The sequence below is a fragment of the Rattus norvegicus genome, chromosome 16 (genome assembly GCF_021556685.1).
Source record: "Rattus norvegicus strain SHRSP/BbbUtx chromosome 16, alternate assembly SHRSP_T2T, whole genome shotgun sequence".
Lineage (NCBI taxonomy): Eukaryota > Metazoa > Chordata > Mammalia > Rodentia > Muridae > Rattus > Rattus norvegicus.
In genome coordinates, this window is record NC_141549.1 from 82,843,429 (window position 1) to 82,866,372 (window position 22,944).

The following is a 22,944-nucleotide window of genomic DNA, read 5'->3' on the forward strand; positions in this document are numbered from 1 at the left end:
ATCAACAACAAAGAGAGCCTGGACTCCGGCTGGGTTGGAGTGGTTACATGAGAAAATGTTTCTGTCCTTAGGACATAAGCACTGAGTACTTGAGAGTACACAGAAGAGATGAGCAGGCAGGAGGATTCCTTGAGCCCACTTTCAGGCCAGCCTGGGAAATATTGGGAGACCCACCTCCAGAGAGAAAAGGGGGGACAAATGGGAAACAGAGAGAGGGGAGGCAGAGACAGGGGAGGGAGGGAGGGAGAGTGTCTGGGAAGGAGAAAAGCTTTAACATGGACAGAATTGACAAACTGGAAGGGGAAAAAGTCAACTAAAAGCTTTTGATTTCTGTTTTTATTTTCCCCCTTTTCTACTAAACAAATAAAAAGCCAGAAACAAAAGAAAATGAAACCGAGTAACTGACTTTAAACTCAGAGCCTGGCTCCTGAAATGATAGGGAGGATTCAGTAATCGCACCCTGCTGCCCCTAGTGGGATGAGTGTTCTGGCTTGCATCCTCTGTCCCTGCCTGTCCCTGCAGATATTACTACACCAGGCAGAAAGGGACAGGGAATGGGGAGGCCCCCTGTTTTCCTGGCTCACTCTCCTATGAGAAGAAAAGCATATGTTCTAGCAGTCCCTCCACACTTGCTGGTCAGTTCCATGATGTGAGAACCCAAGGGTGGCCAGGGATACAGGGAACCACTACAGAGGGTCAACTGGCCAGGAGTTTGGGGTGGCTGAGCCAAAACAAGAACCTCAAAATAAGAAATGAAAGCCACGTTTAGTAAATGAGTTCTTTTCCTGAGCTGCTTGGAGCTCTGCATTTGAGCTAGTCGAGAGCTAAGGGGAACACACATGGGAGGAGCCTCTGGCCCATCTCTGGCTCTGCAGCAAGGCAGTCCCTCCTCTGTTTTGTAAAGAAACAATGTTTCTGGGTGGAGCTAGCCTGCTGCGTTCCTCCAGAGAACCTGCCCTGAGGTGCGCTGGTCACAGAGCAGTTTTGAAAACCAACACAATAATGTCATCTGTGTAAGTTACCTGGGATTATAACTTTAAATTTTTGGCAGCGAACTTTTTGATAGAAAGACCTTGCATCTATAATTTTTAGTAATAACTAAGGGTTTCAACTTTTGGTTCACTTTTTAACTATTTTGGCGAGTTTGGGGCTGTTTGTTTACTGTAGTGAACTAACAGGAAACACGTGCCATCAACAGACTGCAGCAGAACAATGAACTCACCAAATATAACCTAGCACGACAGCACGACAGCAAACGTCAGAGATGTACAGGGAGGAGGGCTGGGTTTGGGGGGGGACGGGGGTAGTCAGAACCGGAAGCTAGAGTGCTCTGTGTCTGAGAGACATCCAGAACTCAGGACTCCAAAGACAGCAGGGCTTGGTCCTCTGCACCCAGCGCTGAGGCTATGCTGTGAGAGAAGTCACAGCAGAGGCAGGCCCATGTGGAGTCATCAGAGAAAGGAGGTTCCTTTTTTTTTTTTTTTAATGTTTATGTATGTATGTTAGAGAAGGGGAAACCCCCCTTTTGGTGCCACCCTGCCCAGGGACATCCAGTCCCAGCAGTTGGAGTTCTTTTGTAACTATTATTTTTTATTTGTGATTCTGTGGCTGGAGCCCAGGGACTAGCGTATATAATCCGAACATTTACCACTGAACTATATCTCTAACCCTAGGCAATTAAAAATTTGTAACAGAAATAAAAATGTGTTCGTGCAAGCCAGTTACTGAAATGGAGGATAGGGCTCAAAAAAGGGTATTGAATTCATTGAATAACATTGAATTAATATCCCCGTCTCATTAGAACAAAACAAAAATGTAGACAAAGAGTTGACTTAAACATAACAAGCATTAACGACAATTGTGTCTTGTGTTGGTTTTCTCCTAGGTGAGTCTTATGGGGCCTGCAGAACTGAGATCCTAGGGGGCTCCCCTTCCTCCTGCAGCAGTAGGCCCTTAGATGGCCTGGGGGCCACAGACAGCCAGTGTTGAAGAAAGGAGAGGCTCAGACACCGCCTGAGACTGGAAGCAGGCAGCCTGGTTCTCAGCGTGAAATGGAATCAACAGCCTCACTGCCCAGTTTCCCATCCCAAGGGGCGAATTCCTGCTGCAAACCCTCTAAGCACCCTGTGAATGTTAGTTTGTAAAACACTTCATAGAGTTAACAAAAGAAATGTTTCCCATGTCTCAATTTGTGTGACAGGCTCAGTGGTCTGTGTTTGTACACCCTTGCCATGGAAGGAAAGGCTCTTCTCGGAGTTCCGGTAATGGCCACCTGCCAGTCCCTGGGCCCTCCTGGCTGTCTGAGGTGGAACTGGCTTCCTGGCCTCCTACCCTGGCTCACTTTATTGAGTATGCCCTCAGCAAACACTGTCTACTTCTGGGTTAGCATGTCTTCTGCCAGGACCCCGCTTGGGAGACAGAAGATTCCTTCCATTTGTTGGATCATCCCATCACTTGCCAGTCAGTGTCTGGGCAGCCATATCTGGAAATGGTCAGGGAACTGTCAAAGTTATGTCTGGTCCTCCCATGCTCTCTGAAATAAGGCTCGGATTCAATATATATATACATATATATATATATATATATATGTATATATACATATATTTTTTTTTTAATTTATTTTTTTGAGCTGGGGACCGAACCCAGGGCCTTGCGCTTGCTAGGCAAGCGCTCTACCACTGAGCTAAATACCCAACCCCTCAAAATATATTTACAAAATACCTTGGCCATATAGCTAGGCTCTTCTCTGACTAGAATCATAACTTAAAATTTATTTTAATGTACATTTTGCTGTGTGGCTGGCTACCTGTGTTCAGGTACTATATGTCTGTCCCCTCACGTCTGTCTCCTCACGTCTTCTCAGACAATCTCCTGCCTGGCTCTATCCCAGAAGTCTTTCTGCCTCCCAGATGTCCCATCTTCTATTTTTTTTCCTAAGCTGTAGGTCATAGACTTTTTAATTGACAGGAGATGCATCCCTACAGAACACAAAATATTCTCTCTACAGGGAACAAGAGCTATCAGCCCTCATGGAGCTGGTGACATCTTACTGACATGGGGTGTGGCAACGTTCTTTTTGTACTAGCATTTGAATGTGTCACTCTAAGGTTATGTTGACACATTACATCCATGGTAGGGGATAGGGAAGGGCCTCCTCCCAGTCACCAGCCTCCACAGTGAGCCTCAGCCCCAGGCAAAGAAAATACATAAATCACCTTGTGTCCAGTCAGTAATCCGTATAAAGGCCTCCAGGAAACTAACTTGGGCTTCCTGTGCCTTTTTTAGCCCTTCTGCTCCTTAGACACGTGGCATGACTTACTCCTGGGGGTAAAGAAACATTCCATGTAGGACGGACTGGGCCTCTTCCTGACTGAAGCTGCCAGCCCTGGACTTTGGACTTGCAGCCTACAAAACTAGAAATGGTTGGTCTCTGCTCGACCCTCCTGAGCTACAGAATGCCACTCAGCTGACACACATGAAGACAGAGGATGTAACATGAGGTCACGCTCCTATTAGAGGCCAGAGAAAGTCAGATGAACTCCCTGTACTGGCTGCTTGTGTGTCAACTTGACACAAGCTGGAGTTATCATGGAGAAAGGAGCCTCCCTTGAGGAAATGCCTTCATGAGACCCAGCTGTAAGGCATTTTCTCAATTAGTGATCAAGGTGGGAGAGCCCAGCCCATTGTGGGTGGTGCCATCCCTAGGCTGGTGGTCCTGGGTTCTATAAGAAAGCAGGCTGAGCAAGTCAGGGGAACAAGCCAGTAAATAACATCCCTCCATGGTCTCTGCATCAGCTCCTGCTTCCTGCCCTGCTTGAGTTCCAGTCCTGACTTCCTTTGGTGATGAACAACAATGGAGAAAAGTGTAAGCTGAATAAACCCTTTCCTCCCCAGCTTGCTTCCTGGTCACGATGTTTTGTGCAGGAGTAGGAACCCCGACTGAGACACTCCCCATCCGCATCCTGGTCCCATGAAGGCTTGTCAATATGTTCAGGACAGGCGGAGTGTTCTCAGACACTCAGTGGACCTCAGCTCACGTTATCAGACAGGAAGCGTGTTTGGGTTTTGGAAAGAGCTGTCGTTTTATTAAACTTCTGCCCAGTTAAAAACCGCCAGGCTGGAGCCTCGACAAAGCAGACCTGGGGGCTATGGGGTTTTCAGTTGATAATCTTAGGAACGCAAGGTAAGGGCTTTCTTAGACCGAAATAAATAGGCGTCATACATCCTGATAAAAGTTAAAGGGCTAACACGCAAAATATGCCAAGGCCGGCAATCCATGGCAGGCGGAAGTCACACATGATTTTCAAGAGCAACCACCATTTCACAGGTAGTTTTGACAAAAACAAAACAAAACAAAACAAAAAACCCTGTACAATTGTTCTCTGGGAAAAGTTTTTGTGTCCACCGAGAGCATTGCTGGCCAGGGTCTGGAGGTCTAACCCGCAAACAGTGCTCATCATCTGGGCCCTAGCAACTCAGGACGAGCATCTCTGAGTGTAGGACCCCCTCACAGCCTAGAGGGGAAAGACAGAGCAGGGTAGCCACTTCGGTCAATTAGAAATAGCTCAAAGATCCAGACACCTTATTCTGTCAATTAAGAAATACATCACTAAAAATTCTCATTTAAAAAAGAGGTTATTAGGTTCCTTGGGTTTTGTGGTTATTGTTGTTGTTTTTGAAGTACAAGATTTCACACCGCCACGGCGCCAGGAAGGGTGGACAGACTCTAGTAAGCCACCACCAAGAGCCCCTTACCATAACTGTGTCCTTCCGCCTCTGGCCACCAGAGGGCAGTGCATGGCCGCGGGCTTAAAAAAAAATCCCACATGCTAGTAAACATTTTCTTAGGGTCGATTCGTTGCAACGAAAAAGTACGTGACTTCCAAATAAGGCACGTCCACACCCACGCGGGGGTCCTTCCTAATGAATCCTCTCGGGGATCCAGACTGGCCTCCTCGGCTGCCTGCACACGTGGCCGCCACAGCTCCTTCCCTAACACCACCTTGGCAGATAGGCTGTGGTTGGGCCCGGGCCGGAGGACTCGGAGGAAGGTCATGATGGCAAAGACCTCTTGCAGGCACGTCAAGGCCCCAACAATACTTCATGGGTACTTTAGAATTAGTACTAAAGAACAAGTTAGTAGTCACCTAGATCCAAACTCACTCTCGTCCACATCCGTACGTGAAAAGTCACTGTCCGTGTGACCGCGGCTCGCCGACTGGCGTCGCCAGCCACCGGGGTCCCTGGGTGGGCGCTACAGCCTCTTTTTCCGAGGCACCTGGCCATTGGTCCTTTCTTGCCGGTCGCCCTTGGCTTCCGGCTGTGCAAAGTTCCAATCCACGGGATTGAGAAGCTGCTGGGTCTTCTTGTGTGTCCAGTAAGGGTTAATGATGACTGTGAGCAGGGCCAGCCCGAAGAGGAACAGCGCCAAGTGGGGCAGGTACAGGCTGCTGGTGAGGGCGTCCCAGTGCTGGAAGCACACCCACCACATGTGGTAGGTAAGGATCATTCTGCAGTGAAACATGTGGATCATCAGCCACTGGTTCACCTTCCAGAACAGGGAGTGTGACCAGCCAGCCTGTGGACGAAGCGGACCCAAGTGTCAGTGTGAAAAGGTAAAAGGCATCCTGTGACCTTCCCGCGCCGGAACTCAGCTCAAAGCCATAGGCGTCTGTCTCACCAGCGTTTGCTCTCCTGGGCTGGACTCCGAGGGAACATAAAAGCCTTACCGAGCTGGCCTTCCTACGCTAAAGGCAAAACTCAAATCTTTCTGTCTTGAATGAACACACATCAACTGGACGGGACGTGCTTATCCAGGCATAACGTACCCTGGAGCAATTTGGATAGACTGAGTGACCTGGTTCTGTTAGGGCCTGTTTCACCGCAGAGGGCCTTGGGGTGAAGGTTAAAATGGACTTGGTATAACACCGTGCCGTGAGCACAGAAGTGAATTTCGGCAGCTGTCGCTGAAGCTAAGTGGCCCTTGATGGCCTGCCACGGACATAAAGCCAAGCCCAGCCACCCAACCTACACCAGGTGCTTCCTGATGTCAGCCTTCAGGCCTCCCCAGACAGCCAGCCCCGGCACCGATGGGGCAGCTGCTCCCTCCACGATGGGACTGTGCCCTGTGTGAACAGAATCTAGGAACTCAGTGGCTGGTGATGGGACCGCTGGGCCCAGTTTCCTGGAGTTCAGGAAGCTCAGAAGGCAAGGGCCACTGGGTCAGAGACCAGGAACCAACTTCTGAATTCAGTAAACAAAAGAAAAGAAAGTTGCTCTCACATCACTGTAAAGATACATGATGTGTTGTAACAATCCCCTCACCCTGAGTCACTGACTTAAGGGGTGGCCCTTTGAGTGTATAGAATATCACAAATAGATCTCTTCAGAAAGCACTGAGGTAAAAAGAAATAATGCTTTCTAAGACATATAACACTAGGGACTTAGTCCCAAGAGCCACTGATCTTTCTTCTAACTCTTATAAGACTAAAATTTAAGAAGCTGAGTGTTGGGTGGTGGTGGTGCAGGCCTTTAATCCCAGCACTTGGGAGGCCAGCCTGGTCTACAGAGCTAGTTCTGGGGTAGCCAACCAAGGATACAAAGAAAACCTGTCTTGAAACACCAAGTCCAGGCTGGAGAGATGGCTCAGTGGTTAAGAGCACTGACTGCTCTTCCAGAGGTCCTGAGTTCAGATCCCAGCAACCACATGGTGGCTCACAACCATCTGTAATGGGATCTGATGGTGTTGTCTAAAGACACCTACAGCTATAGTATACTTTTATATAATACATAAATAAATCTTTAAAAAATACCAATTAAACAAACACATAAATGAGAAGAAGCTATATTCAGCCAGGTGATGTCTTACTGCACAGGTCCTAAGGCAGGTCCCAGTGACAATCCAGTCCTGCAGGCAGCCACAGGATTCCCCCCCCACCCCCGCCAACCCCTCAGGACGCACTCACCTTCAGGAGCATCCAGGAAACGCAGGTGAAGGGCGTGCTCATCTCTAGGAGCAAAGTGGTCATGGCTAGGTAGTGGCCAGCTCTGAGATTGACCGCTGACCCAAGGAACCCAAGAAAGGCAAAGAGGTGGTGGACGACCAGAAACAGGTCAAAAGTACGGAAGAACAGGTTGGACAGGTGAACGGCCGCATTCTCGAAGAAGAAGAATCCCGTGGCAGTGGTGATGTGGAACCAGCACCAGTTCTGCTGCCCGAGAGCCTTGTTAGAGTAGAGCACGGGGTCTCCCAGCAGCGCCCACAGGCCTGCGGCTGTGCTCTGGATGCCGAAGACAGCGCGCGTCGCAGCCAGGTTCCAGAAGACCTTCTCTTTGGCCAACAGAGAGCGGTAGGTGGCATTCAGGGAGGACGAAAGCTGGTGGCAGACCACAAAGACGCCCAGGTAGAAGACAAAGCCAGCTACTGCTAGAGTTGATCGAATCTTCCAGGAAGCATAGTCCAGGTCAAAAATGCTCTCCGCAACGCCATGGTTGCTCACAGGAGTCATGATCTTAATCTGGATGCCAGGAGTGTCCCTGGGGCCAACACGGGGCAGCTGGGCTTGACACCACTCCTCACTTTCAGCGAAGCTGTCTCGAGGGTCATCGGGTACCCATCCTCAACCTGAAGAAAGAAAGTTCACGCTGTGCTGACTCAGAAGAAACGTGAGGGCCAGAAACACCACTGCCTTCCTCCCACGAAGTCTACCCGCCCACTCCCCCGACCCTCGGCCCCACCCCCACCGCAGGACAAAGGTGTGAGAAGTGTTTCTCAAATGCTCCGCTTCACTCTTTTTTTTTTTTTTAAGATTTATTTATTTATTATATATAAGTTGTTGTCTTCAAACACACCAGAGGAGGGCATCCCATCTCATTACAGATGGTTGTGAGCCACCATGTGGTTGCTGGGATTTGAACTCAGGACCTCTGGAAGAGCAGTCGCTTCTCTTAACCACTGAGCCATCTCTCCAGCTCCCTCTGCCTCACTCTTATGTTTACAAAGATTCATAAACCCTGCGAGGTACCTAACAGAGAGCACAAGAGAGCGAGTAAGAGGAATCCGAGATGCTCATCACGAAGGGAGGCAGGTACTAACCTGGACATGGGGGCAAAGCTTTTCCCATAGAGCTCCAGTCTCAGTTATAATCTTTGCAGCAGCCTGGTTATAAACTACACAATCCAGAGGCTGAAGGGCTTTGGTTCCTCTGTAGGGCTAATAGAACTACCAGAGTAAGTCTGCGGGACCTATTGGCGTTCAGGTGGGGCTTGCTTACTTCCCTGGGCCCCCGGCCTCAAACTTTCCTGCACTTTGCTCAATGCTTCAGCTCTCGGGTTCTGAGTTCAAATCTCTCTGCACATGGCCTCCTGCCCCTGGCCCTGACGGGCTAGCTTAAATCCGTTTGCCTCACATGCCCTCTAGTCTGTGGAGAAGCACCAGGCAGTGGGTCTAATGCTCTCATGATGGCCTTCATACAAATTCGCATGCCCTCCGGGACCAAACCTGAGCTGCACTCCAGTACTTAGCCTCAGCCTGTATCACACCAGCCCTCTGAGGCAGAGGCAGAGGCAGAGGCAGAGGCAGAGGCAGAGGCAGAGGCAGAGGCAGAGGCAGAGGCAGAGGCAGAGGCAGAGGCAGAGGCAGAGGCAGAGGCAGAGGCAGAGGCAGAGGCAGAGGCAGAGGCAGAGGCAGAGGCAGAGGCAGAGGCAGAGGGCCAGCCTGTCCACCTTTATAACTCCACTGTGTATGATGGCTGGCACACAGTAGGCCCTCGTGAAATACTTGTTGGAATGCATGCACAGATTCTAAATTGTTCATAAACAACAAAGGGTCATATCTCAGCTGCAGCCTACTGTGTCTGTGGAACCGTAAAAGCAAGAGTCTCGAGGCTGGAGGGAATTTTGAGACCTAATGGTTCTTTCACTTCCAGAATCAGTGTCGGCCACAGAAAGCCGGTCCCACAGCAGGAGGGACCAACCCTGACCCTGCTTCCTCGGAGGGTGGGGGTGGGGGAGCGCTTCCTCAGAGCTGCTTGGTGGGGCAGAACCAGAACATTACAGGGCTCTGCAGCCACCGGTGAGGCCACAGAGTAAGTACCAGAAGCACTGCAGTAACTTTCTATCTATGCTAATTTTGCAGCCACAGAAAAGACCAGAGCACGTGGCTCAGGCTAAGCTCCAGTGACAGGGCCCATGCCGAAGGACAAAGAGTCAGTAGCCATTACACACGTAATTGGCAGTGGACCTATAGCCAAGGCCAACATCCTGAGTGCTGGTTTTCCCCTTACATGAACACAGGATTCAGCTGTGTGGGCCCAACTCTGATAGCCATGGATCCCCTGCAATCCTGGGAGCCCTGTGTCGCTGTCCCCAGTGTGTTTTTCCAGGCACACAGAAATGCTCTCTAGAGGTGGCGACCTAGAGGCTGCTCCGTGCACAGCCTACACCTGCGGCCCATGCCCCTGCTTTGCAGCTACACTAGTTTATTTCACGCTCCCAGTGACTCCGAAGTTACTCTGACACAAAAATCTAACACATTCCCACAGGGCTGAAGTACCTGGCCTTAGTATTGGCTCTCCATTTTTTTTTCTTTTTCTGAGAATGGAGCTCTGAACACGTAACCACTCCCTCCCCCACCCAGCTGAGTACTTTCCACTCTGTAACCCAGACATATTAATGTCCAGTCTAGGGCTAGGAGGGAAGGCAGATCTTCCTTTCTAGATCTGGAGGGGAAAAAGGCCCCCATTTTGCCTTGGTCCGCAAGTCATGAGACTGGGAGCAAGCTTCCCGTTTTGCTGTAATTGCGTCACTGTACTGGTGGCCAAGATGTCTGCTCCTGTGCAGCCTGGCCCTTGATCTGGGTGGACCCCCAACTCTGGAAATCTCTACTCGCTCCACTTCCTAAATCAAGGGACTCGATTACCGTCTCAACAAGGTTCTGGTTTGATCAGAGCAGGAGAAACCCTAGAGCATCAGGATCAGCGGATCAAAGATGGCCCAGCTGAGTGGGTTCCCATGGCTTCCTTGAGCACAGTGGCTGACCCCTGGACAAACAGGATAATAGAGTTTGAAGCACCCACTGCTTCAGGCACACCAAGCAGTCTGTTCCGTCTTCACCAGAGAGAGAAGAGCTCTGAATCTTACAGGTACCTTTAGAGCAAGGGCATACAAAGGGAGCACTGCACATCCAGCAGTCACTGTACCGGCTGGTTTGGTGTGTCCACTTGACACAAGCTGGAGTTATCACAGAGAAAGGAGCCTCCCTTGAAGAAATGCCTCCATGAGACCCAGCTGTAAGGCATTTTCTCAATTACTGATCAAGCGTGGGAGGGCCCAGCCCATTGTGGGTGGTGCTATCCCTGGGCTGGTGATCTTGGGTTCTATAAGACAGCAAGCTGAGCAAGCCAGGGGAAGCAAGCCAGTAAGTAACATCCCTCCATGGCCTCTGCATCAGCTCCTGCTTCCTGACCTGCTCGAGTTCCAGTCCTGACTTCCTTTGGTGATGAACATCGATGTGGAAGTGTAAGCTGAATAAACCCTTTCCTCCCCAGCTTGCTTCCTGATCGTGATGTTTTGTGCAGGGATAGAAACTCTTGCTAAGACAGTTAATGACATAGACACAGCCGAACAGACCTCCTGGCCGTCTCAGAAAAGGTGCTGAACAGCTACAGAAGTGATGGGTTGCACACCAGAACCCACATCACACTCCGTTCATGCTCGACACCTCCTGCTACGTGCGTGTTTCTACAGGACAACATTCGCAAGGCTCCGAGCAGCCTGCGTTGTCTTCGAAATTAACATCACCAATCAGCATCCTTCATCCGGGGAGTCGGCAGCAAAGTCAGGTTCCTCAGCCGTGAGAGTAACAGGCTATGATCTGGCTGCGGGCAGCCTGTCTGGTGTTGGCATCTGCTGGCCATCCCTCCCTGGGGATGCCCTGCTGGGTCCCTCTACAGAGTCACAGCTGTGCCCAGTAGGCAGAAGATGAGTAGAGGACCAGCTCGGTTCTCCTTTTGCATTTATGTCTGCTCCTCAAACTGACCACATCCCTCTCACACAAGAAAGGTAAAGAAGGGGTCACTGAGGTCGCCTTCTGCACGCCTGTTTCACCCCACGCTCTATGTTGAGGACTCCTCCGTGCTGCTTACTGTGTAAAGCACACTGCACAGTGGAAAAGCATACAGGCGCCGGACGCTGCTCTCTGATAACACCTCAGGGCCAACACTGGCCACTAGATTCTCCCAGCATCCCTCAGTCCCCATACAGGGTTCTCCTGGCTGACACACCCTACCCCTACTCTAAATTTCTCTAGCTCAGGAGCTGGGCTGCCCTTCCCTATATAATCCAGTTATCTTGTCTACGCTGAGGGGCTTGCTCTCCCCTCTTCCCACCCACTCTCCTCACATGACCCGACTCGGGGTCATGTTCACTCTGGACTCTCCCAGCTACCTCTGCCTCTGGTTGTGTTCTCCCTCATATCTACAATAAATAATCTCTCCTCAGCCATACCTAGGAATAGCCATGGTCTCCTTTCCTTTGTTTTCCCCTCCACTCAACCATGAGACACACCATCTACCACCAACAGAGCACCCAGTAGCTTTATAATCTCCACTCGGGTGTGGCCTCTGGGGCACTGTAAGTTTTCCTGATTTCTCTTCCCACAGTGGGGAACCATGGTCCAAAAGGCTGTGGGTTCACTGCACTCACAGGTTTTGTGTTTAGATGTAGAGCTCATGTTAATGAGAAATTAGAACAGGACTGGGTTGGATGTTACAAGGAGGAGCAGCCAGGCCATGTGTAGTAGATAAGAGTTGAATAAGCAGTCGGCTCACGTCAGCTCCGGGTCTAGCAGATAAGAATGAAGTACTATGTACTGATGTAATGCTAGTTCGTGACCGCTCCTTGTAGCCAATGAAAGCAGAGGCTCACAGCAGGCAGGCAGAGACTTTGATACTCTGACAGTGGAGATCACTGTGCTGTCCGGCTCTCCGACCAGAGGACAACTGATGGTTGCCCTGGCTGCATCAAGTTAAGAGGACCCAAAGGAAGGAGCTGCAGCTTGAGACGCGCTGAGCATGGGACAGATTGCAAGCCTTGCCTCCTGTGAGTTTCTCGGCCACTCACTTCTGAATCAGGCACCCCATGGGTGTGCTGTAGACTGTTGCTTGTCATGGTAGTGCTGAGCCTTGCCTGTGAGCCTGTCTGACACCCGCTTCTGAGTCAGCTACCCTAGGCCTGTGCTATGATCTGGTATTTGTCATTGTACTGAATGAACCTTGAGACCAGGGGATGGAGAGATGGCTCAGTGGTTAAGAGCACTGACTGCTCTTCCAGAAGTCCTGAGTTCAATTCCCAGCAACCACATGGTGGCTCACAACCATCTGTAATGGGATCTGATGCCCTCTTCTGGTGTGTCTGAAGACGGCTACAGTGTACTGGAATATATAAAATAAATAAATCTTTTTAAAAAAAGGGGGGGTTGGGGATTTAGCTCAGTGGTAGAGCGCTTGCCTAGCAAGCGCAAGGCCCTGGGTTCGGTCCTCACCTGGGGGTGGGGGGGAGCCGAGATCTGGACCCTGTCTCTCCCTCCCAGCATTAAGTGGGACATGACTCGCACGCTAACTCACACGTCTTAGCTCAGCACTCTTACGGTTACTCACAGTAGATACCGTCCCACAGTGGCTGTCACTATATCAATAGAGCATGTCATAGACTACAAGCATGACGACTCTCCTAACACTTTCGGAATCACACACAGGCAGCTGGCCAAAATACTTGCCCGTCACCAAAAGAAATATATGCTTAACAAAACGAGGAAAAAAAAAAACAAAACAAAAAAAAAACCCAGAAACCTGGAAATAGAGAACTGAAACCCGTAATCCTCTGAGAGAGCTCTAAGCAATACCACGAGTTTTGGGCACACGCTGAGTCAGTCTTTCTCTAGATAAGACCTTTCCTTTTTATTAACAGTAAACAGGCCTCTGTTTACTCTTTCTTTAGCAACACATCAATAATGCCTCTCACTAATCCTCTCCCATATGGTTCGCAGTGGCCTAAGAGAAACATTACTGGGATTTATTTACCTAGTAATCTAGTATCCTAACAGGATTCTCCAGATTCCCAACTATCACACTAAGATATTCTGTACTCAATTTCCCAGGGAACTGTTCAGAGAGAACTTCCTCGGAGTCTCAAAGGGAGGCCCAGGTCTACCAGCACTGTTCCCATAACAACTAAGTACCAGGAGGCTAGAGCAGGTTTAACGAGAGCCGTGGAAGGCTTGGTTGGGTGTAAAGGAATCTCCTATTTTCAAAATATCTGATGTTTCCTTAATCGTGGCCTCTTCCAAATGCTCACACTCTTCCTGAAAAGTTTAAATAAAAAATAGAAAACATGGGAACACGTCCAGTGTATAGCTACAGATTTCATACATAAACACCGACAAATACCGACAGAATTTCAAACAGTACTAAGGAACTGTCACCCAAGCTGTCCTTCTCACAGTCTTAAAACCCAAAAGGCCTTAGGCATCCTTTTCTGAGGCAGCACCCTAGCCCCAGGACCTGTTACGTCCTGTGGTGTGCAGAGAGCAAGGTGTCCTTCCTATTCTCCCTCCCCTACACTAAGTGCTGACACCGCCCTGTCTTACCTCTCGGTGATCGGGTGATCTGGTCAACATAGCCTTTCACCTTCTGGTCCCATGATGATCCACACTCAAGTTCCCCATCCCCTAGCACTGTATTGACCTAGCCCTGCGTCCCGTCCCTCTCGCCCCAAGACTGGTTCACCACTGTGCTGCCCCACGTTCTCTTGCATCCCAGGTCGACCTATCCAATAGGACCCAGACTGGCTCCTCTACCCGCGCCCCTGCTGGCCCATGACCTACACACCAAACCCAGGGGAATTCTTCCTCCTCCGGCGGCCAGGCAATGGCAGCCCCGCTGCAGGCGGGTGTATACAGGGTACCCTCCGCATCTCACCTGCATTCAGGTGAGCAGAAGGGGGCGCTGCCTCTTGGCCCCTCAGCTGCTCAGACTCGCTGTCCCGGGAACCCCTGAGCCGTAGACACACCCCGTGACAGGAGCCAGAGAGGACAGGATACCGGCGGGTGCGTGGCACCTGTGACTAGGACCCCACGCCCATCTGGGTCCCCGCCTCAGCTGGCGCACGGGGTTTGGGCCATCCCGCCCCTAGCGCCAGAGAAATCACCCACGACACTGTCGCGCGCTGAGCAAACACTGTCTACTGCGCACGCGCACTGCTGAAGACAACAGACCTAAGCCTCGCCTCCCTAGGACACTACCAAGGCAGTCTCAGGGGTGCGGACCATCCCATCCAGCGCCGCGGGGGCGCCTGGAGCCAGTTACACAGTTGACAGTGCGCTATGCTAGATTTGACTATCGTGGGTTAAGTTGGTGCTGGAACCTTGAAGAATGGTACGGAGAGGTCCGTGGGAAAAAATTCCTCAACCCCCCCTCAACTGACCCTCCACGATCCTCTGGGTGGACATGTCCTCAAGACCCTCCCATGTACACCCCTTCACTCCCTGTCCCTCCCCTCTTTCCTAAATCCTTAGGCCCTCTGACGTCAGAGCACAGAGTTGAAACGCAAGCGCACGCATCTCCTGATTGGTGCTGCCTAACGTAGGGCCATGGCTTGGAACTCCCAGCGACTGGTTGGAGCCGATATACATGCTCACGCGGACAAAAGGGACGGGACTGTGTCCCTTGCTACAGCAGGCAAGCTCCTGTCTGCACAAGGACAGTGTCGGCATATGGTCCCTAAGGAAAAAGTGACTGGGAGGCGCGCGCGGAGCTGCTCCGTGTACCTGCTAAGAGCTGACGCTAGTTCAGAGCCAGCATTACAAGAGAGGCAAAGACCTCCCAACACAGTTCACCCCCATTACCTACCAATCACCTGGGGCAGGTAGGATAGTGTCCAGTGAGCAGAAAGTCAGCACTTAGAGAACCGGCATCCAGCTAGCATAGCAGGAAAAGCAACCTGACTCCGGAGTCACATCTGGCCTCTGCACTCCTTGTGCAATGTCAGCTAGTCAGGTGTTTTCAAAAGCCAGACTCTTATCTAGATAGGGCAATTGCCCACCTCTACCCTGGATTGCAGAAGGTGGCCACAGAGCACAGCCCGCCCCCAGAACCCTTTATCATACCATCTTGATAATTAGCAGGATAGCTAGTTTAAAAGACTCTAGAAGGAATAGAGTCCTGTACAATCCCAGCCTCCTGGTTCTGATTTTGTCTTGGAACACCCAGAAATTGCAACATAGTTAACCAGGCTACCTTCAGAAGTACCTTTGAGAAACATCACACAAGATGGATAAAATGGCCAGTGAGCTGTGTCTTCAGCCCTATGCCCCTGTGACATGTGATAAGGGTCCCTTTGGAAATCAGCGCCACCACCGAGTCACCTATTTACAGTAAAGAGTTTACACTGACATTCAAGTTTTGATATTTCCCTGAGGTTCCATCAATATTTGGTGCACCCCCTGAGTCCAAGGCTGGTGCTTAGTCTTTCTACTCGGCTAGTATGAACAATAACATAGTGTCAAGACCACCCCGAGCTGCTTGAAACCCTGTGTCAAAATAACAAAAGAGAGATCTGGGTATGTGAGAACAGCTTGGTAATACTTAAAGGTCATCTTCAGGGAAGGAGTTGATATTAAGGCCAGCCTGGGTTAGACTGATTACAGACAAACGCATTTCCCATTTGACCTCTGTCCCTGTATCCTCACCTGCAAGTTGAGGAACTCACTTTCCATCTGGCCAGCCTGGCTGGAGGCCTCCTCTAAGCACTCTTTAAGCTTCCCTTGTGTCAGGCTCCCACACCACACTGCTCACCCATCCATCCAGATGTTACAGTTGCCTGCCCCAAGCACTGTGACAAACATTCCACAGGACCATAACCAGCACACGGTGAGTCTCAAGGAAGTTTGAGACTCCATTACTGTGCCACGGGCCATTTGGAGAAGGCAATTGGAATGAGTTTAAGGGAGGTGGTGTGTGGGGGAGGGGAGGAGAATTTAACACTCATTTCCCGGTAGTAAAAATGTACTCATTGTGACATTTCGTTGTTCCTTGGGTATCGATGTTCAGTGTGGCATGTCCAGAAATACACACAAATAAAATAATAAAAAGATTTTTTTCCTTACAAGGCATTAGGGGATGGGTAATAAGAATTCTATTGCTGGGAATTTGAAAGAGCAGGGGTGGGGGCGGGGTGGTGTATGTGTGGGGGAAAGGGAGGGGAGAAATGATGGAATTATCTTATCTCGAGAGTAAAAGAAGACATTTCTCCTACCTAAGTCTTGCTTCTGGACTCTAAACATGGCGGAGTCCTCAAAGGGGTGTGTCTCTGGGTGAGAGATGGAGAGAGATTCCTAGATTTGGGCCCACAGAGTCATTTCCCAGAGATCAGGGACATTTATGGGAATGGGAGACACGGGCTCTTATATCTATTCAACCCATACTGTATGTTAACCGCAAGCTCCTCTCCTCCTCGTCCACCATATGTGCAATGTGCCTGGCCCTTGTCTTGTGGTGCAGGATAATGCATGCTATCTCTAGGGAGAAACTGCCTATCAACCGGCACCTTACAGAGAAAATGCCCTCAAAAATGGATGGGTGAAGCAGGGCATGGTGGCACATGCTTTTAATCCCAGCTCTTGGGAGGCAGAGGCAGGCAGATCTCTGTGAGTTTCAGGCTGGCTTGGTCTACAAAGAGAGTTCCAGGACAGCCAGGGCTACACAGAGAAACTAAAGGACGGGTGAGGCAGAACAGAAAGGTAGGGGAGATCATGGGAAAATAAAGCACCCCTTACCCCAGAATCTGAGTAAATTCACTGTAAAGTTTGCCTACAATATTCCAAGGCCACATTCCTTTTTAATAGAGATTTTGCAAACATGAATGATAAAATTCCAGTGAGCCATATGTGAGGGCCTAAGCGGGTTCAGCTGCAGTGTTCTCCCAGCCATAGACCTAGAGTTTTCTGAGCATTTCAGACAGGAATATGAACTTTGTCCACACTCAGGCACATGCCTTAACTCTCAGTCCTAGTACAGACAAGGTTTCCTCTACCCTTGTGAGCCATGTTCTTACTTGGTGGGGCTGTAATCCTGTTCATTGTTCCTCAAAAACCACAGTGTGAGTTCGTTTACTGAAGGAAAAGTAAGCTCTCAGTCTTGGCTGTGTGCTCTCTTTTTTGTAAGTGCTTGACTATTAACCCTGGAGCTTACACTAGTGATTTTTTTTCTCAGTCAGCTGCAACTCGGCTTTCTGCCAGCTTATTCACTCCCCGCCCCCGCTTTGAAGAGACCAGTGTTGAGCCCTTTTCCTTAATCCCCCTTGGTTCTAGTTCAAATGTTTGCCCCAGAGTCTGCACTCAGTCTGTTCTTCCTGTTTTTGCCTGCATTTATGCCTATACACAACATGAACGCAAGGCCTGAGGAGGCTAGAAGAAAGTGTTGGAACTGGAATTACAAACTGTCACAAGCTACCCAATGTGTGCGCCAAGAAGGGGACCCAAGTCACCTGGAATAGCAGTCAATACTCTTAATCATGGAGCTCTATTATATGTGTAATCACCAGGACAAGCCTCCTGCATCTGTTATCAGATGGGCCCTCAGCGCTGTTAAGACCGGATTTACAATGTATGGAAGGAACAGCGACACGCTCCTCTCTGCACTTGGGTGTTCCTAGAGGCACATCTCAACCTAATTCCCAGCAAGACCCAGCTATGCTATCAAAGTCCTGGCCTCAGGCCAGTTTTAGCAAGAATCCTATCGAGTTGGTACAAAAAAAAAAAAAAAAAAAAAAAAAAAAGAAAGGAAAAAAAAAATCCAGCCTTGCTTGCAGATAAAATTCTGGCAAGAGGGCAGCTTTATTATCATTTGGCTTGTTACCAGGCAGAAGCCTCTTGTAACAAGATCATTGTCTTAACTTGGGTGTTTATTTCTCCTCTGTCGTTTCCTACTTTGCTCTCCCCCCACCCCCCCACACACACATACACACCCTGTTCCTACTGCCCTCGATTTCGACTTGAGTCCATTCTTGTCCCTGCTATAGAACCTCACTACAGGGTATAACCCCACCTACAACCTGATTGATTGTTCCTTTTTTTTTTTAATTTGACTATTGCAAAATTAAAGTTCCTTTTTAAAATAAAAAAGGCCATAAGGGAAGGTTTCCTGTGGGTATAAACATACTCTGTGTCCTAAAACCACGTCTTCACCTAAGTCTTCTGGACACCTGGTGAGTTCTGAGCCTTGAGGTCCAGGGCCTGCAGCCAGGAATGGGCCTGTGGGCAGGGAATTACCGGGAAGGTGACCTTATACCAGAGCCTTCCTCAGCCAAACCTGTGATCAGAGTGTTGTTGGTCTCTACATTGAGAGCAGATCTCATGACCCCAAACGCTCTGCAGTCTGCACTCAGCCACAGGGCAGGGCAGGGCTCACTGGAAGTGGGAAGTTAATGGTAATAATCATCTAAATCTTGGGGGGTGGGAGTGGGGGTGGGGCAAAGATATTGCCCTAGCAGTCAGCTACAAGTAAAGTACTGACAGTGACATGGGCAGTCATACAGCTCTCATCTGGGTGACTTAGTCTCGTGGGGACATGTGTCCATATCTAGGGGCTTTTGTTGGTGTCCACAACTTGGGAGGCTGGGTGGTGAGGAGCTTCTGGCCCCTGGAGGGGAAAAGGTGCCAAGTCAATCCACAGCAGAAATTATCAGCACAGAATGTCACCAGCCAGGAGGGTAAAAAATAAAACCATACCCAGGAAGAAGAAACACCCCTGGCTTAACACTACAACACCACTACAACATTTAGTTGGTGGTGCTGCTCTAGTAGGAATCATGGGGGTGGGAGGGTGTCGTTTCCAAAGGGAAGCATTAGTGGAAGACACTGTGCTCTAGTAGGAACTGTCCAGAGAACACCGTGCTTCAGTGTGAGCCATTAGTAAGATTATGCTACAGTCTAGGAAGAAACTAGGAGGAAGCGTGCTCTTCCTCAGCAGGCTTTACAACGGTCTGTGCTGCATGCTGCACTTCCTGGGAGGATGCTAACCGGCAGTGCTGGGACTCCGGTAACATAGAGGGGGCTTTGGTTTCATTATTCACCCCTCCCCCCGCCCCATGTGTGTGTGTGTGTGTGTGTGTGTGTGTGTGTGTGTGTCTGTGTGTAGGTCAGAGAACATGGAGAGCATCATCGTTCTTCAGCTGCCTTCCATCTTGTATTTGAAACGGGTTCTCCTTGGCCTGACAGTCTGCTACCTAGGCCCGGATAGGCTAGCTGGCCAGTGAGTGGCCCATCCTCCCATCTGCCTCCCGTGTCATTATTGTTGAGGTGATGGGATATGCATCGTCACGTCTGACTGTTAATAAGCATGCTAGGGATCCAGACTCAATTCACATGTTTGTAAGTCAAGCACTTCACTGAGCCAACTCTTCAACCAGACCTAGAGGGGTTCAGGCCAAATTTTTCCTTCCTTTCTTATCTTTGATTTTCTTCCTCTTCTCTTCACCAACCTTTTCCTTGCCCTCCCCCTTCTCCCTCTTTCCATGATGCTGGGGATCTACTTAAGTCTTCTTGATGGTAGGCAAACTTTATCAGCCACTTTTCCAGACACAAAAACAAAAACAACAAAAAACTACATTGTTTTCTTTTTTTTCCAGAGACAAGGTTTCACTATGTTGCCCAGACTGACCTCAAGTTCCCGATCTCCATTAGTCTTTCTAAATCCTCCTGCCTCTACCTCCTGAGTGGTTGTGACCCCAGAAACATTGTAAACCCTCTCAGACTTAGGACAACTTCACTTTAACTACCTCCGCATAACCAACCTGATTTAATTTTTGTTCCAGTTACTAGTTAAGCAACTTAACAGACTGAGAGCTCTCCTCTGCTGGCCAACACAAAGCGTACTGCGACATGAATCAAATATAAGGCCATATAAAAACCATTTAGTAAATTATGCTGTGATAATTCTACTGTTTCAAACATTAGACACATTGTGATCAAGTAGGCAAGGACAGGAAACAGTAACAGGGGCCCCCAATGTGGGATGCTCCAGGCAATGTTGTAACAACATAGATGGAAATACTGTCCCTAGGATATGTTCCTACTGTTTAAAGGCAACCTGAAAATTCAGAACTCAAATGAACAGTGCTTGGGGGTGGAATTGGCTTGACTTCTCACTCTGTAGTATACACAGAAGAGGGACTTCTTACCTTAGGCCTGTTTTCCCCTCATCCTTCCCCAATCTTTTAACAGCCCATCTATTTACCCATGGCACTCTAAATTCTGGGAAAAAAAAAAAAAGGTGTCTAAAACACACAGCAGCCCGCCCACCCTTAGAGATTGACTTACCAAAAGATAATATATCCAAATGGAAATATAGAGACATCAGCTCAGAAGGTGTGGGTCAACTTGGCTTTCAAAGAAAAAGACAGGAGGAGGCAGGAGGCTTCCAAACAAGAGGAAAGAAGACTCTGAGGCTCAAGCCTCCACAGAACAGCCTCTCTTTCCCACGGGTAGTCTCAGTAAAAACACCCCATACCTAGCTAACCTCCCCGACTCCCCACCGGGACAGGGTTTGGGATGGAGAAAAACATACTTCCTTGTCGAGATTGGACTTGAATAAACCCCCTTCCTCCCACCAAAGTATTTCTACATTTTTCATAAAGCAGTGAGGGGGCAATCTTCAGGCTTTCCTGACAGGAGTGCACTGTTCCTTCTATTCCATAATGGCCCAAACGAAAACTCACCTAAATGTTTTCGTTCAGCTCTTCACCACAGGAACTTAGATGTATAACTGAGGAATCAAACCGAGAAGAGCTGAACCAAAGCCACAGACAGGCCGGCTGGGAAACACAAATTCCAAACAATTCCCAAAGTGGCAAAGGGACAAGGCTCCAAATATCCTTGCAGTTACCGGCAATCAGAGTCCGTCCTACCTTCTCTGGAGGCTGACAGAACCAGGCAGGCAAGGCGTTTTTAATAAATTACTTCGTAGGCAGGCCTTCGCCAGGAATGATGCCTAAGTCACCCTACTGAACAGGCATCTCAGGACGTCTAATAGGAAGCAGTCCTGTTACCAAGGGATGCAATCATTGTGCCTCACCTGCTGCATGCTTTCCTGGCAATGGCCAGCCGGAGCCCAGTTGTCAGACCTGTTGTGTAAGCTACTTAAAGCACATCAGGTGATGCACTGTGATACAGCATCCTGTCAGACCTGTGTGGGCAAGCAGCCTCAAGTGGGTGACCCAGATGGTGAACAGTAAGGCTCCCAGGAAGGGGGAGAGTCACACAGCCCGGCAAGAGTATACCCACTTAGCTTCTGATTCCTAAGCACACAGGAACAAAACTCTTGACAATACATAATTTGGCTTTTGTCCCCCTCTCCAGAAATTAACAGCATAGTTTGTGTTAAACAACCACCAAGAAACAGGTGGTTACTGGTTCGTAGAAAACCAGTGCAACAACTCAAGAGAGTGTTCTTAATCGAGGAAGCCATTGTCAGCTTTAGACTTTACTTATTCAAAATTTATCTATGTATGTATCTAGGTGTTTGTTTGTTTATTTGTTTGTTTATGATTTTTGTGAGACAGGCTTTCTCTGTGTAGCTTTGGCTGTCCTGGAACTTGGCTCTGTAGACCAGACTGGTCTCAAACTCATAGAGATCTGCCTGGGTCTGTCTCCCAAGTGCTCAGGTTAAAGGTGCGAGCCACCACCACCAGGCTTTTGTATGCATGTATGTCTGTGCAACAGTCCCATGCCTAGTACCCTCAGAAGTAGGTATGGGGTCTCCTGAAACTGGAGTTACAGGCAGTTGTGAGCAGTCGTGTGGGTACTAGGAATCAACCCCAGTCCTCTGGAAGGGCAGTAACTGTTCTTAGCCACCGAGCCATCTCTCCAGCGCCCGCTCTATTCTTTTTTGTAAAGGACCCACTTTCCAAAGCCAGGCACATGGCTAAGGCCTCAGTGGAGGCTTTATGTTCCTGTGATATCCGTGCATGTGTTGTGGTTTATACTTGCCGTGTTGGAGGTGACTTCAGACACCCTTGGGTCCTGGCTATTCATCCAGGTTCACAGATGTGGGAAGGTAGCCAAGGTCTGTCTACAGACACCGACTAACCCACAGTGCACCTGCCCTACCTATCGGGCTTTACTACCCTCGAGATTCTAGCTCCTCCTCCTGCCCCTGTTCCCTGCCCACCTCTTGCTTCCTGAGATCTCAAGGCTGAGTGGGTGCTCCTTGTGACCTGCTTGGTGTGGTCTGTCTCCAGTTCCTAGGGATTTGGTGGGAATAGACTTTTTTTCACAACAGTGGTGGGTAGACACTAGGCTCTGTAGGCAAAAAGACCCCACGGTGGTCTACACAGGAGAGCAAGACCTGATACCTGGGGATTCTGGAGCTCTGGACTGAGCTGTGGGGGTCTAGGTTCCTTCTGTCGTTTGTGGAGTTAGATGTGGGAGAGAGGAGCATGGGGTGGCTGCCAGAGTCAGAGAAGCTTTGTGCAGACAACACTGCACTGTCTATCAGCCCTGGCTTGCTCTGGGTTTGGCTTATCTGATTTTGGGTTCCTCTGGATGGGTGTTTTGACACTCTTTGGGCCCTGTGAGGCTGCAGTCTTCCAGGAGCGATTTACTTACAAATAAACGGAGGTAACTAAGTGCCTAGTGCATGTACCAAGGTGACTGGGGTAGCGAGGGTGTCTGTCTCACCTTCTTGCACCAGCCTCCAAAGAATGCCTGGTCTTTCCCCGCCGTGTGGCTGCTGGTTTCTCTAGGAAAGCAGCTTCACGGAGCAAAACACACGTACTCCCCGAGATAATGCCGTACCATTCATTTTGAATACGTTTTATTTTATGAGTCCTGTGTAACCTGTGTGTCCAAGCAACATTTGCATACCAGGTGCCCTCAGAGGTCAGAAGTAA

The 22,944-nt window shown here is 49.5% G+C and overlaps 2 protein-coding genes across 5 annotated transcripts; one reads left to right on the plus strand and one right to left on the minus strand.

The window, feature by feature from the left end:
• Positions 1-22,944, plus strand: part of Erich1 (glutamate-rich 1) — a gene marked incomplete at its 5' end in the record, with an annotated part of 52,793,804 nt that overhangs the window by 51,972,869 nt on the left and 797,991 nt on the right.
• On the minus strand, positions 4,058-21,249 carry Cln8 (CLN8, transmembrane ER and ERGIC protein). 5 transcript variants are annotated; one of them, XM_087588538.1, is made up of 3 exons: positions 21,129-21,249; positions 6,966-7,624; positions 4,058-5,578 (listed from the first exon to the last, which is right to left on the minus strand). In XM_087588538.1, exons 2-3 carry the CDS (start codon positions 7,506-7,508, stop codon positions 5,255-5,257), a joined length of 867 nt encoding a protein of 288 aa, XP_087444664.1. In that variant the 5' UTR covers positions 7,509-7,624; positions 21,129-21,249; the 3' UTR covers positions 4,058-5,254.

Bases quoted from the DNA above. Each gene is read 5' to 3' on its own strand.
- Cln8 (XM_087588538.1), bottom strand. From the start codon at position 7,508: ATGACTCCTGTGAGCAACCATGGCGTTGCGGAGAGCATTTTTGACCTG. The intron at 5,579-6,965 runs GTGAGTGCGTCC...CTTCGTCCACAG, and splicing joins TTTCCTGGATGCTCCTGAAG to GCTGGCTGGTCACACTCCCT.